Source organism: Onychomys torridus, chromosome 10, assembly GCF_903995425.1.
Source record: "Onychomys torridus chromosome 10, mOncTor1.1, whole genome shotgun sequence".
NCBI classification, from domain to species: Eukaryota; Metazoa; Chordata; class Mammalia; order Rodentia; family Cricetidae; genus Onychomys; species Onychomys torridus.
Genome location: NC_050452.1, coordinates 26,803,022 through 26,821,467, shown reverse-complemented (window position 1 = coordinate 26,821,467; position 18,446 = coordinate 26,803,022). Strand labels below are relative to the sequence as shown.

General features: G+C 45.2%; 1 protein-coding gene across 6 annotated transcripts in view; it reads right to left on the bottom strand.

The window, feature by feature from the left end:
• The window catches only part of Sfi1 (SFI1 centrin binding protein), a 59,320-nt gene extending 41,779 nt beyond the window's left edge, over nucleotides 1–17,541 (bottom strand). For 4 of the 6 annotated variants that reach the window (XM_036200279.1, XM_036200280.1, XM_036200282.1 and 1 more), the window contains exons 1-5: nucleotides 13,420–13,500; nucleotides 11,750–11,920; nucleotides 9,542–9,613; nucleotides 4,477–4,587; nucleotides 2,427–2,521 (exon numbers count right to left, since the gene is read on the bottom strand). In XM_036200279.1, the coding sequence (XP_036056172.1) occupies nucleotides 2,427–2,521; nucleotides 4,477–4,587; nucleotides 9,542–9,613; nucleotides 11,750–11,920; nucleotides 13,420–13,442 (472 nt within the window). In that variant the 5' untranslated portion in view covers nucleotides 13,443–13,500. Of the gene's footprint in view, nucleotides 1–2,426; nucleotides 2,522–4,476; nucleotides 4,588–9,541; nucleotides 9,614–11,749; nucleotides 11,921–13,419; nucleotides 13,544–17,288 lie in introns of those variants that run through there. The other 2 variants (XM_036200284.1, XM_036200285.1) reach the window with 1 other exon arrangement.
• Between the last annotated feature and the right edge of the window lie 905 nt (nucleotides 17,542–18,446).

The following is an 18,446-nucleotide window of genomic DNA, read 5'->3' as shown; positions in this document are numbered from 1 at the left end:
ACTCTGCTGACTGTGCTGCATCTGAGCTCCTCCACCTTTTGGGGTTCTTTTTTTTTTTTTTGAGACAGGTTTTCTCTGTGTAAACAGTCCTAACTGTCCTGGAACTCACTTTGTAGACCAGGTTGGCCTCGAACTCACAGAGCTCTGCCCGCCTCTGCTGGGATTAAAGGTGTGTGCCACCACTGCCTAGCAACCTTTTGTTTTTTTGAGACCAGGTCTATGTTGCCTGCCTGATTTGGAACTCCCTCTGTAGACTAGGCTACCCTCAAACTCACAGAAATCCACTTGCCTCAAGTGCTGGAATTAAAGATGTGCATATCATGTCCGGTTTGTTTGTTTGTTTGTTTGTTTTGGAGCTGAGGATCGAACCCAGGGCCTTGTGCCTGCTTTACCACAGAGCTAAATCCCCAACCCTTCCAGCCTTATTTTATAAGACAGAGTTTCACAGTGAACTTGGAGCTCTCCAATTAAAGTAGACTAGCTGGCCAGAGAGCCATAGGAATCCTCTTGCCTCTACTTCCCAGTGCTAGTTTGAAGGCAAGCCTGGCTTTTTATGTGAGTTCTAAACTCAGGTCCTCATGCTTGCTTTGCAAAGCACTTTACTGAGACTATAGAACTGTTCACCAAAAAGATTAACTCTTACTATATGAGAGTTAGAAATAACAACAACAGGCAGGCAGTTGTGGCGCTCGCCTTTAATCCCAGCACCCCAGAGCCAGGTGAATCTCTGTGAGTTCCAGGCCAGCCTGGTCTACAGAGCAAGATCCAGGACAGGCACCAAATGACACCGAGAATCCTTGTCTCGAAAAATAAAAAATAAAAAAAGAAGTAACCAATTCCCAGCCACCTACAGTGGGATCTGATGCCCTCTCTGGTGTAATGTTGTACATGCATAGACATTAATTAAGTAAATCTTAAAAAAAATAAATAAAAGAACTTAAAAAAAAAACTATTTAATTAGCCAGGTGGTGGTGGCGCACACCTTTAATCCCAGCACTCGGGAGACAGAGGCAGGCGGATCTCTGTGAGTTCCAGGACAGCCTGGGCTACAGAGCTAGTCCAGGACAGGCTCCAAAGCTACAGAGAGAAACCCTGTCTTGAAAAACAAAAATAAAAAAAGTAACAACAACAAAAACAAAGCATTAGCTAGCTACTTCCAGGTTAAGTCCAGAAACAGTCGGTCTCTTTTGAACTAAGAATCCAACATCCTGGGGAGAGGAGAGAAAGCTAGACAGGGAAGGAAACATTCACCACTTTTTTAGTTTTTGGGGGACAATTCTGCTACCTAGCTGAGGCTAGACTTGAACTTTCTATGTAGTCAGCTGGTCTAGTTCCCATTTTCCTTCCTCCACCTCTTGAGTGCTGAGATTACAGGCATGTACCAACACACCTGGCTAAGGAAGGCAACACTTCCAATGCACCTGACTCAAAGCTAGAGAGATGGCTCCACAGGTAAGAGCACTCATTACTCTTCCAGAGGACCCGGGTTCAATTCCCAGCTTACAACTAACTCAAAGTCCAGTTCTAAGAGATTTCATGTTCTCTTCTGGTCTCTGCATGTGCACGGGTCACAGACATGTAAAAAAATGAATTAATCAATAAATGAAAATGGGTCTAAGTCTTTTGGATCTCGAAGAAAGGTAAGAAGTTCATATTTGGGCTGGAGAGGTGGCTCAGAGGTTAAGAGCACTGGCTGTTCTTCCAGAGGTCCTGAGTTCAATTCCCAGCAACCACATGGTGGCTCACAACCATCTGTAATGAGATCTGGTGCCCTCTTCTGGCATGCAGGGATACATGGAGGCAGAACACTGTATACATAATAAATAAATAAATCTTAAAAAAAAAAAAAGAAGTTCGTATTCAGTGTGGTCAGAGGGTGGGGGAGAGAACAGGTGAGACCTCGAACATCACACCAAAGCGTCGAGTTCATTGAGAGGCCACTGAGCTGGCAGAGTGGCGCAGTCTAACCTCTGCCCAACCACTCTTACAGCTATGTGTGCCCGGAAAACAGGAGTAAATGCTAAGAGGTGATGAAGAATCACCAACATCCTTGGAAGGTGAGGATTACTGTCAGGAAGCAGAAACGGGTACTTCTTCAGAGAGCTCTCCTAAAACCAGATACATGCTGCTGGAGCTTGAGGAACAGAATCAGCTAAGCAAGGCTTTCCACCCCGACAGAGAAAGAAGGAAGCACAGGTCCCCACTGTGGGGGAGCGGCCGTGCTATGCTCTGTTTAAGCACACCAGCAGGCCAGGTACAGTCTGCTCACACATCTGCCCAATGAGCTTCAAGTGCCCAAACTACATACACCACATGGAGACACAGGATCTGACCAAGCAGGGGGTTCAACTAGATCACAATCTGCAAACAAGAAAGGAAGTCAAACACATCTTCTCTCTCTCTCCCAGAACCCTCCCCTCTCTCACCGTGATGCTCGGCTCTGCGGAGCCCCTTCCTCATCTCCCGTCGCTGGTGCACAAAGGTCTTCCAGTTCTGGAACATCAGGTTGTACAAATAGTATCTGAGGAGCCAAAAGGCAAACAGTGTTTACGGTAAGACAATAAAGTAACTCCACCCAGCATAGCCAGTCACCTCTACACTTAGGAGCATTCTAGAAGGGGAAACCTGTAGTTGATGGAGAACTGATCAGCAGACATTAGGGTTGTTTGGAATGAGGGTGCTACCTAGAATTAGCACAGGGAAATCCTATGGGAAGTAATGGGCTGTTCTGACCCATGATAGTAGAACCATCTAGAAATAAATGGGCTAGAGAGAGAGCTCTGTGTTTAAAAAACTGGTGGCTTTTCCAGAGGACCTTTGTTGGGTTCCCAGCACCAACATGGCAGGCAGGTCACAACCATCTGTCACTCCAGTTCCAGGGGCCAGCACCCTCTTCTGGCCTCTGCAGGCATTTCATACACATAAATAACAAAATGCCACCGTCCCTCCTCTCCATAGCAAAATGTGTCCTTTTCCCCACTGTGTTCCAGAGTGTAAGTTTTGAAACCTTATCTCAAAAGACAAAACAAATGAACAAAGAATTTTGCTATTGGATTTATTGTGTGAAGTGGGGTATGGGTCACAGCAAAAGTGTGGCGGTCAGAGGACAATGGGCAGGAAGGAGCTGGTTCTCTCTCATGGGTTCTGGGGAGTCAACTCGGGTTACCAGGTGGCAGCAAGTGCCTTTATCTGCTAAGTTATAGCACCTGCCCTAAAGATGGGGATTTGGTGTAATTTTTAACTTTTCCCTCCACTACTCTTTGCAATGTAAGTGGCAAAGATTAAAAGATTCTTCTTTGGGGCTGGAGAGATAGCTCAGTGGTTAAGAGCACTGGCTGTTCTTCCAGAGGTCCCAAGTTCAATTCCTAGCAACCACATGGTGGCTCCCAACCATCTGTAATGAGATCTGGCGCCCTCTTCTGTCATGCAGGCAGAACATTGTATACATAATAAATAAATCTTTTTTTAAAAAAGATTCTTCTTTCAAGCCGGGCGGTGATGATGCACGCCTTTAATCCCAGCACTTGGGAGGCAGAAGCAGGTGGATCTCTGCGAGTTCGAGGCCAGCCTGGTCTACCGAGTGAATTCCAGTAAAGGCGCAAAGCTACACAGGGAAACCCTGTCTCAAAAAACCAAAAAAAAAAAAAAAAAAAAACAAAGAGATTCTTCTTTCTTCCTTTTCTGTTTTTTAATTGTGTTTTGGTGCTAAGGATTAATCCACTCAGCTACCTGACCCAGCCTCTCTATTTTCCAAAGATCCTATGTAGGACATACACTTTCTTGATCATAATTTGTATGCTGGAACTTTTTTTTTTTTTTTTTTTGGTTTTCAAGACAAAGTTTCTGTCTTTTTTTTTTTTTTTTTTAAGATTTATTTATTATTATGTATACAGTGTTCTGTCTGCATGTGTGCCTGCTGGCCAGAAGAAGGCGCCAGATCTCATTACAGATGGCTGTGAGCCACCATGTGGTTGCTAGGATTGAACTCAGGACCTTTAGGAAGAGCAGCCAGTGCCCTTAACCAATGAGCCATCTTTCCAGGCAAAGACAAGGTTTCTTTGTGTATCCTTAGCGGTCCTAGAACTAGGTCTGTAGACCAGACTGGCCTTAAACTCACAGAGATCTGCCTGCCTCTGCCTTCAGTGTTGAGATTAAAGGTGTCTACCCCCATCGCATGGTTTAGGACTAATTATTTAAAAAAAAAAAAAACTCTCAGATTTAGAAAATACATGGAAGTGAGTGAACGTCACAAGTCTCCAGCATGACCAACATAACCATCTGACCCAAAGGAGCACACATGTGTGCGCATGGACATGGACATAACTACACCTAAGTATGGATTTGCTTATTCCCAAAAGAATTTCTAAAATCTAGAAAGCAACCAAAACATTGCTCCTTTGGAACAGAAATAAGACAATGAGTAATGTTGCTACAGTGTGAAATCTATATTTCAACAAGCATCAAGGCACGAGACACCTGTAGTGGCAGTCGGCTCGAACACAGAGTTTCCATTCTCTCTGGGAGACCCACCACTCTTCCCTCCACTCTCCAAAGACCTTCTGTAGTATTCTCTGCTCGTGGAAAAACCTGGGGAAGAGGGAAACATCAGAAAGCTGGATGTGAGGAGGCTGCAGTCAGCTTCACCTTATAATCTGCAGTCAGCCCTTCCTTATCATCTTATAATCGGCACACTGACTGTGTCCGATTACAAGTTCAGTGCTAATGCGCTAGGAACAGGACAATCAGTTACACCAGGGATTTCAACAGTTAGAGACAAGGGAACGTGGAAATCCTCACCTGCTATGAGGGAATCAAAAACAACAGTTTTGGGGGGTGAGATGACGCAGTAGATAAAGCCGAGGGACGCCTGAGGGCTTGCGCTTGACCTCAGGACCATGAAAAGGCTGGAAGAGAAGGGCTCTGCAGAGGGGTCCACCACCTCCATATGTCTGTCACGGCATGTGCACACCCCACATCACACACAAACCTAAGAAGAACTGAAAAGGCATGTACACACCCCACACCACACACAAACCTAAGAACTGAAAAGGCATGTGCACACCCCACACACCACACACAAACCTAAGAAGAACTTGAAAAGGCATGTGCACACCCCACACCACACACAAACCTAAGAAGAGCTGAAAACTGCTACAATTGTCAGCATTTTTGAACTCTTTTTGGATTAATAAGAAACGTTTTATTCCCTCTTAGCTGTGTGTAAGGAAAGGTGTGCAGTGCAGGTTCCCGAGACTGAGCACAAGTCCTGAGGCTTGACAGCAAGCACTGTGTTTGGTTTGGAGGCAGGGTCTCTACACAGCCCTGGCTGTCCTGGGTCTCACTATGTAGACTAGGCTGGTCTCAAACTCACAGAGATTAAAGCACCTTTGTGGTGATATATTGTGCACCCTAATACGAAGCCAGAAGACTGGATGTGGCCAGGGCTATCTGAAAGAGAAGGGAGCCTAGCTGGGGCTAGAGAGTAAGAAACCACAGTGGGAACAGCAAGGGCTATAAGGAGGATGAACAGCTGGGGGGGAAGGGCTAGGAGACTGGGGTGGGGGGAAGGGCTAGGAGACTGGGGGAAGGGCTAGGAGACGGGGGGGAAGGGCTAGGAGACTGGGGGAAGGGCTAGCAGAGGAGGGGGGCTAGGAGACTGGGGGGAGGGCTAGCAGACTGGAGGGAGGGCTAGCAGACTGGGGGAAGGGCTAGCAGACTGGGGGTGGGGGCTTTGAGATGTATAACAAGTACTTGTGAGAAGGACTGAGGGAGCCTGGAGGCTAAGCATGGACCTTAATATGCTGATAGGTGCCACAGGTATATGTTAATTAGAGGTCCCTTTGGCCAGAAGTAAGGGAAATGACTCCTTTTGGCAGGCTGAATGGTTTCATGAGTTCTTGGGGAGTGCTGGTTTTTATCTAACCACCAGAAATCCTCCTATTGTCCAGGTTGAGCTCACTTTTGGATATTTGGACTGCCTACTGCAGTTTCCTTTGGACATGGGAAGGCCAACCCAGGAACTCAAGGCAGGAAAATGGAGGCAGACACGGAAGGGGAGGATTCCTAGCTTGCTTCTTCTGGCTTGCTCAGCTACCTTTCCTACAGAGCCTGGCCTACCTGCCTAGGGATGGCAACAGCCAGTGTGCTTGGCCCTCCTATATTAAATAGCAATTAGGAAACAAGTCAATCTGATGGAGGCAATTCTTCAAGTAAGTTTCCTATTCCTTTTTTTTTGGGGGGGGGGTTCGAGATGGGGTTTCTCTGTGCAGCTTTGCGCCTTTCCTGGAACTCGCTTTGGAGACCAGGCTGGCTTAGAACTCAGAGATCCGCCTGCCTCTGCTTTCCAAGTGCTGGGATTGTTTCCTATTCCTACGTGGCTCTAGTTTTATCATGATGATAGTCAAAAACTAACCAGGGGGCTGGAGAGTTGGTTCAGCAGTTAAGAACATGTGGTAGTTTGAATGTAGCTAGCCCCCATAATCTCATAGGGTGTGGCACTATTAGGAGGTGTGGTTTTGTTGGAGAGGGTATGGCCTCGTTAGAGGAACTGTGTCACTGTGGGGACGGGATTTGAGGTTTCCTATGCTCAGAATAGTCCCAGTGTCTCAGTTGACTTCCTGTTGCCTGCAAGATGTAGGACTCTGACTCTGAGCTACTTCTCCAGCACCACATCTGCCTAAATGTCACAATGCTCCCTGGCATGATGATAATAGACTGAACCTCTGAAACTGTAAGTGAGCCACCCCAATTAAATATTTTCTTTATAAGAATTGCCATGGTCATGGTGTCTCTTCACAGCACTTGCGGCTCTTGCAGAGAACCCAGGTTTGATTCGCAGAACCCACATAGTGACTTACAACCAACCATCCATAATTCTAGTTCCATGAGATTTGATGTCCTCTTCTAAACTTCAAGGACACTAGGCATCCACTTGGTGCACATACATACATGCAGACAAAACACTTATACAATAAAAACAGTATTAGAAAAATCTAAAAAAACAAAACAGAACTAACCAGCACAGAAGCTGACTGGAGACTTCTCAACAAGGGCCCCGGTCTTTCCCCCAGAAGCCTCCAACTTCTAATTTGCTGCTGCCTGCCCTCCCCCCACCCAAACCTAAAAACTTCTAAATGCTGGGGTTGGGGATTTAGCTCAGTGGTAGAGTGCTTGCCTAGCAAGCACAAGGCCCAGGGTTCAATCCTCAGCTCAAAAAAAAAAAAAAAACTTCTAAATGCAGCTTTGTTTTGCTTTTTGACAAAGGGTTTCTCTGTTTAGCCCTGGCTGTCTTGGAACGTTCTCTGTATGCTGAGCTGGCCTTGAACTCACAAAGATCCTTCTGCTTCCCCCACCACTACAACCCCAGTGCTGAGATTAAAGTCCTGTGCCATCACACCTGGCTTTGTTTTGTGTTTTAAGAACATTCATGCCGGGTGGTGGCGGCGCACACCTTTAATCCCAGCACTCCGGAGGCAGAGGCAGGCGGATCTTTGTGAGTTCAAGGCCAGCCTGGGCTACAGAGCAAGATCCAGGAAAGGCACAAAGCTACACAGAGAACCCTGTCTCGGAAAAAAAAAAAAAGGGGGGGGGGGGCTGGAGAGATGGCTCAGCGGTTAAGAGCACTGACTGCTCTTCCAGAGGTCTTGAGTTCAATTCCCAGCAACCACATGGTGGCTCACAACCATCTGTAATGAGATCTAGTGCCCTCTTCTGGTCATATATGCTGTATACATAATAAATAAATCTTTAAAAAAAGAAAGAAAGAACATTCACAAAATAAGAAGGACATCATGGGGATTAAAATACATGACCTCTTTCTAGAAGTGAAAAATAAATCAGTCAGATACAAAACAAAGGGTCAGCTGGTCTGAAGGACCACAGTAGATGCTCCTGCTGCTGTTTTTCTTTGAACAGGGATTCAAAGTATGTCTTCCAGACTGGCCTGGGAATCAGATCTTCTGTTGAGGAATATTATTTGAAGATGTGTTACATTTATTTATGCTGTGGAATATCTGTTTAATGATGCAAAAATATGTTGCATTCTTTTATGCTGCATTTGTTTAACTCTGTGAAGCTGTGTTACTTTGCCTGTCCAAAACACTTGATTGGGCTAATAAAGAGCCAAAGAGCCAAACAGCCAATAACTAGGCAGGAGAGAAATAGGTGAGGCTGCCAGGGAGAAAGAATAAATAGAAGGAGAAGAGAATAAAGAGCAAGGAACAAGGAAAGGAAAAGGAGAGAGGACACCAGGGGCCAGCTACCTAGCAACACAGCCAGCCACAGAGTAAGAAGGAAAGAAAGATATACAGAATAAAAAAAGGTAAACGCCCAGAGGCAAAAAGTAGACGGGATAATTTAGTTAAGAAAAGCTGGATAGAAACAAGTCAAACTAAGGCTGGGCATTCATAAGAATAAGTCTCTGTGTATTTATTTGGCAGCTGGGTGGTGGGCTTCCAAAGAGCAAAGAGTGAAAAAACAAAACAAACCAAAAACAAAATAACAACAACTACAATCTGCCTGTCTCAGCCTCTTGAGGTGCTGGAGTAAAGGCCTATGCACCACACCAGGAGATTCCGGCTTTGCTTTTTTACTGAAAACAAATGACAATTGACCCAGAATGACGTGATGTGATTTCTTCAAGCATCTACTGAGCAGAGACTGACAAAAGACTGGAAAAGAGGGAGCTAAGTTGCTGGGTGAGGCAGGAAGAGGACGTCTCCACACCAAACGCTACCAAGAAGTGGACTCTTAATACATTTCGACAGATCAGCATGATCTCGATATTTTACACAAGAGCAGAAAAGCACAAGATGAGTCAAGGATGATGTCTAAGGTTTTAACCCGAGCACCCAGAAGGGTGAATTGGTTCGTGCTAATTGGGGGTGGGAGGGGGGCTACTTAGCAGGGAGGCTTGTTGGAGCTACCAAGAGTTCATTTTGAAGCCAAGCCTGGTGTCACAGCACTCAGGAGACAGAGGCAGAGGCAGAGGCAGCTGGATCTCTGTAAGTTCAAGGCCAGCCTGTACTACAGAGCTAGTTCCATGATAGTCCCATGACCCTGTTTTGAAAAACCAAAACAAAACAAGAATAATGACAAAATGCTGGGTGTAATGGTACACAACTTTATTCCCAGCACTCTGACCTGGGGGCCAGCCTAGTCTACATAGTGAGTTCCATGCCAGCTAGAAATACAAAGTGGGACCCTATCTTTTTTACATATATATATATGTGTGTGTGTGTGTGTGTGTGTGTGTATGTATATGTATGTATATATATGTATGTATATATATGTATACATATATATGTGTGTATATATATGTATACATATATATGTGTGTATATATATATACATATATATATAGAGAGAGAGAGAGAGACAGATGGTGATAATGTGTGAATATATATACACACACACAATGATAATGTTGATGAGGAAAGGGGAGAAGAGACATAATTATATTTTAATTGAAAAACTTTAAATCAAATAAGTAACAGAAACAGAAGAAGCCCAACAGCAGCTCAGTGCGCTGAGCTAACAATACCTGGCTCTGGAGGGAGTTACTCTTCCAAAAGTCATTCGAATCCACAAATACAAAAACTTTCTGGCCACACATCTGAAAGAAAAGGATACAAACATTTGGAAATTCTACCTGGCTCACACACATTTGAAATTTCTACCTGGCTAACAGGAGTTTTCTGGAAAAGAGAGGGAACCTTTAAGGTGTCAAGTGGAGGGACCAGAGTTTGAATCAAAAGATGTCATAGCTAATCTTTCATCAAACAGAAAATGGAGAGGACAGGTTTAGAAAACTAAAATCAGTAAGTGGTGGTGGCAGCTGGTGGTGGCTCATGCCTTTAATCCCAGCACTCGGGAGGCCGAAGCAGGAGATCTCTACACAGCTAGGTCCAGGACAACTAGGTAGGGCTATACAGAGAAACCTTGTCTTGAAAACACCACCAAAAAAAACCCCAAACAAACAACAACAACAACAACAAAATCCAAACCCACTATCAAGCAAATTGTTTTTAAACATTTTCTTTTTGATTTCAGGTTATTTTGTTTGTTTATTTTGTTTTGTTTTCCCAGAGCTGAGGATCGAACCCAGGGCCTTGCGCTTGCTAGGCAAGTGCTCTACCACTGAGCTAAATCCCCAAAACGCCCCCCCCCTTTTTTTTTAAATGTAGCTCAGGCTGGCCTGGAAATCACAGAAATCCACCAATCCTACCATCTGAATGCTAGGATTAAAAGCATGCGCCACCATACCACTCAAGGGTTTTTTTGTTTTGTTTTGTTTTTTTAGTTTTACAAGTCCAGTAAACAAAATACATGAATAAGGAAAGTTTGGCCTCTATCAATTTCTAAAGTCATCTCCCCCTACCACCCAGAGTGTGTGTGTGTGTGTGTGTGTGTGTGTGTGTGTGTGTGTGTGTCTATGGTGGGACACCTTACACAGCCTTGGTGCAGGAGGAGGGGCTTGGACCTGCCTCAACTGAATGTACCAGGCTCTGCTGGCTCCCCATGGGAGGCCTTGCCTTGGAGGATGTGGGAATGAGGGTGGGTTACGGAGGAAGGCTGGGGGGGGGGAAGACAGGGGAATCTGTGGTTGGTATGTAAAAATGAATAGAAAATTTCTTAATAACAAATAAAATAAAATCCCATCAAAGTGTTTTCTTTTTATTCTGTGGACAGAGAAGACTCCCATTGGAGCACACACTCTGTTTTCCTTTGTCATAATTTTAGGAAACTTAGAAGGATAATTTTTGTTTGTCTGTTGTTTTTTTCGAGACAGGGTTTCTCTATGTAACAACCCTGGCTGTCCTGGAAGTCACTCTGTAGACCAGGCTGGCCTCAAACTCACAGAGATCCACCTGCCTCTGCCTCCCGAGTGCTGGGATTAAAGGTGTGAGCCACCACTGTCCTGAGAAGTATAATTTTTTTTTGACAGATGCCACTTGTAGCCCAGACTGGCTTTGAACCACCATGTTCTTGCTTTCTCCTGCCTGTGTGACCCTCCAGATTCACCTTAAACAAGACAACACAGAACACTTTTCAATACTAAGTATTTTGTCAATGACAAGATGGGGACATCAGATTTAAGGGGAGTCATCCTTCCCTCATTTTTCTTCCTGTTTAAAATCCCTAGCAAAGATCCAGGTACCTGACCTTTCCCAAACACTGAGCCAGGAGGGGTGGGGCACTCAGTGCTCTCTACTCCAACCCCTGTGTGATGCTGTGCCACTGTAAGGTATCAGCACACAGGATGTCTGCTCCTCCCTGTGGCCGTGCTGAAAGCAGGGACCATGCGCTCATTCTTGTCAATCTCTGGGCGCAGACTGAAACCCTCTTCTTCCTACCTTTTGTCTGGCTTAGTCTTACATGATCCTTCAGGACTCAGCTAATTATATACGCCACAACTGGAGACCATAAATGAACACTGGATGATGCAGACTGTCTACAGTTTCCTAAATAGCCTTCTTTTTTTTTTTTTCCAAAACAAAGTCTCGTGCTATATAACTCCGATTGGCCTGGAGCTCTCTAAGTAGACCAGGCTACTCTCAAAGTCTCAGAAACCTGTCTGCCTCTGCTTCCTGAGGGCTCAGATTAAAGACAAGCACCATGAGACCTGGCCCTAAATATTCTTTTGATGTGAATATTCCATTCAGAAGCGTTCTCCAACTAACTGGCATTGGAAAAATAAGAATTATTCCTTCAATTTGGGCAAGAAAGAAAAACAAATGAAAAGTCTCACCTGCTTCGCAGTTCTCTCAATCGGTGTCGAGCCAAATTTTGTGAGGTATGAGAGTATAAAGAACTGCAGCTTCTGGGTAACTCTCTCTGGATCCCAGAGAAGGCAGAAGACCTTTTGAAGGGCAGGGCCTTTGGAGAGCAAGGGTTCTTAGCCACACCATCCCTAAAAGACCTTCAATTTGAGCAGAAAGGAAAGGAAAGAAAGAACTCTTCATACACTATAAATACATTTTAACACTCAACAAAGCTCTGTTGTTATAGTCATGGAGACTGAGGCTGACTATGCCCAAACAGACAGCAGCCTGACCTCACAGAAATCCAGCAACCAGCACTGCTGGGTGGCAACTGCAGAGCAACAGTGGGGTCATTAGGCCTAGCATGTTCTTTAATTAGTTTTTCTTCTATTCTAAAGGAAATCATTCACAAACTAGAAACAAGTTCCTAAGTATAAAAGGGGCTGGGGTTTTGGCCCAGAGATAAACTTCATAAAGTCTCAGGTTCTGTCTCTAGTACTTAAAAAAAAAAAAAAAAAAAAAACTAAGATAATAATAAAATCTAAAGGAAGAGGCTGGAGAGACAGCTTGGGGGTTGAGGGTACTGCTGTTCTCTCAGAGGACCTGGGTTAGGTTCCCAGCACCCACATGGTGGCTCAAAATCATTTGTAACTCCAGTTCCAGGGGACCTGACATCTCTGCCCTCCAAAAGCACCAGCCATGTACTAGTACACAGACATACATGCAGACAAAACACCCAGCCACATAAAAGTAAAATTTTTAGCAAAGCAGTGGTGGTATACGCTTTTAATCCCAGCACTCACTAGACAGAGACAGGAGACAGGTGGATCTCTGAGTTCAAGGCCAGCCTGGTCTACATAGTGAGTTCCAGCACAGCCAGGGATACATGGAGAAAATGGCATCTAAATAAACAAATAGATAAATGTATAAATAAATGTATAAATAAAAAATGTTTGTAATACAATTTTTTTTTTTTTTTTAAATTTTAGGGAACTGGATTGATGGGTCAATGGTTAAACAAGCTTGCTGCTCTCATGAGAACCAGAGTTCAGGTCCCAGCACCCATATCCAGTGGCTTACACACCCCTGCAATTCTAATTCCAAGGGATCCAATGCCCTTGGACCTCTGCAGGCACTGCACCTCTGCTTTTAAACAAGAAAATAAGCAAATCTTCTTGTAGTTTTTTTGAGACAGGGTCTCATATGGCCCAGACTGGCCTTGAACTCCTGATGCTTCCACTTCCTAAGTACTGGGATGACAGGCATGCACTACCACACCTGGCTCCAAGTCTTTCAAAAAAGCAATTAAAAATTGTTTTCAGATAACATAACTCTGATATCAATATGAAACCTTATACTTTTACTTATTTATCTATTTAATTATTTAGTTATTGCTTTTTCTAGACAGATTTCTCTATGTAGCCCTGGCTGCCTTGGAACTCACTCTGTAGACCAGGCTGGCCTCAAACTCAGAGATCCGCCTGCCTCTGCTTCCCAAGCACTAGGATTAAGGGCATGTGCCACCACTGCCCCGCTGAAGCATACTTTTTACCAAACATTGTATTTCACCGTTAGCCAGGTGTGGTGGCACATGCCCATGATCCCAGCAGTTGAGCTGTAACTTTGGCTGTCAATTTTGCCCGATTCCATCACATACCTGGAGTCCATCTTCTTCTCCATTCTCTGCTGAACAACTTGATGGGAATTCAACTGGTTGTGGTTGTATGTATTTCTGTGCCTGGATTGCTGATGAACCACAGCCTCTGATCTTCCTCTTATAACTGCAGAAAAGGGACAGAAGAGAGTAAACTGCTTGTACGCTCCCAGGGGTCACACTTCTAAATAGTTGCCTGCCTGCTCTGAGGTCCCTGCCCCTCTACTTCTGAATTCAATGCTACCTAAGCATGAACAATCTCTTACTGTCCTAGTTAGGGTTTCTATTGCTGTGAGGAAACACCACAGCCAAAGCAACTTGAGGAGGAAAGGGTTTCTTTGGCTTACACTTCCACATCACTGCTCATTATCGAAGGAAGTCAGGACAGGAACTCACACAGGACAGGAACATGGAGGCAGGAGCTGATGCAGAGGCCATGGAGGGGTGCTGCTTACTGGCTTGCTCATCATGGCTTTCTAGAACCCAGAACCACCAGCCCAGGGATGACTCCACCCACAATGGGTTAGAATGCCCTGATCAGTATCTAACTGGGAAAGTGCCCTAGCACTCAGGAGGCAGAGGCAGTCAGATCGGTTGTGATGGGCCTAGTTTACAATGTGAGTTCCAGGACAGCCAGGGATGTTACACAGAGAAACCCTGTCTCAAAAAAATAAATGAAAAGGAAAGAAAGAAAATGCCCTATAACTGGACCTTATGGAGGCATTTTCTCAATTGAAGCTCCCTCCTTTCAGACAGCTCTAGCTGTGTCAGGCTGACACAGAAGTAGCCAAGGTACTTATCTTATTCTTTCTAATCTGTATTATTAAAAAGTTACTTCTGAGCCGGGTGGTGGTGGTGCACGCCTGTAATCCTAGCACTCGGGAGGCAGAGGCAGGTGGATCTCTGTGAGTTCGAGCCCAGACTGGTCTACAGAGCTAGTCCAGGACAGGCTCCAAAGCTACAGAGAAATCCTGTCTCGGGGAGAAAAAAAAAAAAAAGAGCACTGGCTGCTCTTCCACAGGTCCTAAGTTAGATCACAGCAACACATGGTGGCTCACAACCATCTGTAATTAGATCTGGTGCCCTCTTCTGGCATAAAGGCATACAGACACATAAAAGCACTCACATACATAAAATAAATAAATGAAAAAACTTTTAGTCTATTTCTCTCTATTATGTGTTTTGGTTTTTTTTTTTTTTTTTTTTTTTTTTTAAGATTTATCTATTTATTATATACACAGCATGTATGACCAGAAGAGGGCACCAGACCTTATTACAGATGGTTGTGAGCCACCATGTGGTTGATGGGAACTGAACTCAGGACCTCTGGAAGAGCAGTCAGTGCTCTTAACCTCTGAGCCATCTCTCCAGCCCTTGTGTTGATTTTTTTAGACTTATTATGTATACAGTGTTCTGTCTGCATGGCACAAGAGGGTGCCAGATCTCATTACAGATGGTTGTGAGCCACCATGTGGTCGATGGGAATTGAACTCAGGACCTCTGGAAGAGTAGTCAGTGCTCTTAACTGCTGAGCCATCTCTCCAGCCCCATTAAATAAAATCTTAAAAAAAAAAAAAGTTACTCCTGAGCCAGGCTGTGGTGGCACACGCCTTTAATCCTAGCACTCTGAAGGCAGAGGCAGGTGGATCTCTGCAAGTTTGAGGCCAGCCTGATCTACAGAGTGAGTTCCAGAACAGCAGGGCCACACAGAGAAGCCCTGTCTCAAAACAAAACAAAACAAAACAAAACAATAAAGTAAAAATACTGCAATTCATAACCTGATCTTGAACTTCAACTAAGGAATTTCAGGCCTTGTCTGTTGGCCTGTAGGAGTGTGACTGCTCCCATAGTGAGACCACACGTGTGTCAGAAACAAGGCCATCAAAAACAAGGTCGTGTGATACAAGGAACACTGACGAGGATTGCCCCAAACACCTGAGATTCATGTCATTTTATTTTTCAGTTCTTTTGGGTCACAAGTTTAGAAGCCTTTACTGTTGTCAAATTTTTCTAAATTCCCCTTATATGGAGTCATGACCCACAGTCTAAAAGCTGAGATCAGGGCTGGAGAAAGAGCTCAACAGTTAAGAACACATGATACTCCTGCCGAGAACTTGGGCTGATTCCCAGCACCCACACTGGATGGCTAACAACTACCTGTAACTCCAGTTCCAAGGGATCCAATGCCCCCGGCCTCCAAGGGTACCTGTAACACATGCACAGGTACCTCCACAGACACATAACTAAAAAAACAGTAAACCTTTGCGGTGGAGGAGTGGGGGGGGAGCATAGGAGCTGGACTGGTGGTTCAGCTGTTGAGAGCTTTGACTGCTTTTCTGGAGTACCCAGATTAAATTCCCAACGGTGGCTCACAACCACCTGTAACTCCAGTTCTGGGGGATCTGACAATCTCTTCTGACCTCCCCATTTTGGCTTCTGAGGGTAACAGGCATGCACAAGGTACACAGACACTCATGAAGGCAAAAGTCACACACATAAATCTTATTTATTTGATGATTATTATTTTTAATGGGTTATCAGGCTGCCTGGGTTATCAAGCTAGTATGAATAACTATGTGTTACAGAGATACTAGAAATGGAGTCCAAAGCCTCTACCGGACAAGCAATCTACCTCTAAGATGGAAGTACAGGTGTCTTATGAGCCACCAGATGGGATGCTTTTGTTTTTGTTTTTTTTTTTTTTGAGCTGAGGATCGAACTCAGGGCCTTGTGCTTGCTAGGCAAGCGCTCTACCACTGAGCTAAATCCCCAACCGGAGCCACCAGATGGGAATCAACTGGGGTCCCCTGGATGAGAAGTAAGAGTTCTTTTTGTTTATTTTGTTTTGTTTTTTTAGGACAGGGTTTCTTTATAGCTTTGGAGCATGTCCTGGATCTCGCTTTGTAGACCAGGCTGGCCTTGAACTCACAGAGATCCACCTGGCTCTGCCTCCTGGGTGCTGGGATCAAAGGCGTGCATCGCCACCGCCCGGCTACAGTGAGTTCTTCATAAGCGTTGAACCATTCCTCTGGCCCCTTTAATGTATAACCTTGCATTTTAAAAAATATATTAAAAACCATGATGATGTGAAATACACACATGTAGCTACAGTATTGTACAATTTTTAAAAAATAAAAGGATTCTATTAAAGAAAAAGAGGACATTTATATATCAAGCCCCTGAGTAAGTTTCAACTACTGCTTCCAGGAAGCCTTCCCATCAAATCTTATTTTCTCAACACTTGGTAATTACCACACAATCTAAGGCACACGGACTACAATTAAGATGACATTTATAGCGCCGGTTCCATGCTTTCTCCAAAGCATTTCCATGAACGACCCCCTTTAACACAGCCACCTCAGCAGGTACTTATAATCTTTCAGGTGGTGCTCAAGGTCACCGGCTAACAAGGGGGCAGATGGCGTTCAAGCCTCAGTACTCCCCCGGAAGAGGATCCGAGGTACAAATGCAATGTGGGTTCAGCTAGGTCGCTCGAGAGCAGCGTACACAAGGAGCCCCTCGCCCGGGCACACCCCTGAATCGAATCTCGATCCGAGGAGGCTAAAAAGCTTCACGCAGGCAGGAGAATCACCTCAAAGAGCTCTCCACCAGGGGGAGGAGGATGCACAGGCCCTGCAAAAACAGCGCGAGAGCAGCCCGAGCAAGGAGGGCGGACTCGGAACGACCTCACGCACGCTCTGCTCTCATTTCCACGCATGGACCAAGGCCTTGTGGGTAGGCAGCATCTCCTGCACTTGAACAGGAGAAAGAGCAGTCGCGGGGCCCGGCTTCTAGGCACCCGCCCTCTGCCGGCTTTGAAGCAGGGGGATGAGCCATTCAAAGGCTGGGGGTCGCTAGGCTTGGCCTCGTACCTGAGGGTGACGACTCCTCAGAGAACGCAGGGAAAAGGTTGCAGGAAAGGGCCGCGGCCCCGGATTTCGCGCCCTGCGCCGGCGGCTCCGCCCCCCGTCTCCAAGGCAACGCGGCCCGCGCCGGAAGCTGCTCTGTCGTGTTTAGTGCGCGCGCTCTCCCGGGGAATAGAGGCCTTTGGCTTCTCTCTGCTCGGCTTCCGACGGTTCTCTTGGCCGGAAGTATGGGCGCTTCTTGGATGCGGGTCTCCACTAACGCCTCCTGCACAAAACCGCGTGCGACAGACAGGTGTCAGACACGGGCATGGTAGCACACGTCGGTAATCTCCGCATTAGATCGGCCAATTAGTGCTCTATCTTTGAAGACATAGCTTTGAGAAAAGACTTAAGAGATTTCATAATAAAAACAAGGACGAATAACTATTGGGTGGGTGGGTGGGTGAAGATTAGAACCAAGAGGCGGGAGATATGACTCAGCGGTTAAGATCACTTTTTGCCCATCCAGATTCCCCGCACCTACATGGTGGCTTTTAAAAGGCTGTGACTACAAGTCACACTCTCTTTTGACCTGTATGCAGGCAAAACACTCATACACACAGTAAGTATTTTTTAAAAAGATTAAACTCGGGGTTGGGGATTTAGCTCAGTGGTAGAGTGCTTGCCTAGCAAGCGCAAGGCCCTGGGCTCGATCCTCAGCTCAAAAAAAAAATAAATAATAAATAATAATAATAATAATACTCGATCCTCAGCTCAATAATAATAATAATAACAACAAAAACAACAATAATAATAATAAAAAGATGAAACTCAGTACTTTCCTGGTCCTTTTTACAAATGGTGATTTTGTAATTCAAAGTGTTTAAAACCATTTATTGGTGGCAGTCATCTTGTGAGGGGTTGAGGCAGGAGAACCACGGCAGTTTCAAAACAACCAGGCCTATTTAGTAAGTTCCAGTACATACAGCCTTGGCTAGCGGGAGACTCTATGAATAGCAAGCAAATAAATAGCGTTTAAATACAGTTGGCTGAACTGTCAGGATGGCTCGGCAGGTAAACCACCTGTTACTAAGCCATAGAACCTGAGCTCAATCCCCAGAACTTCTATGGCGGAAGAGAACTCGCTGAAAAGTCATCCTTTGACCTCTAGCCACAAGCCATGCC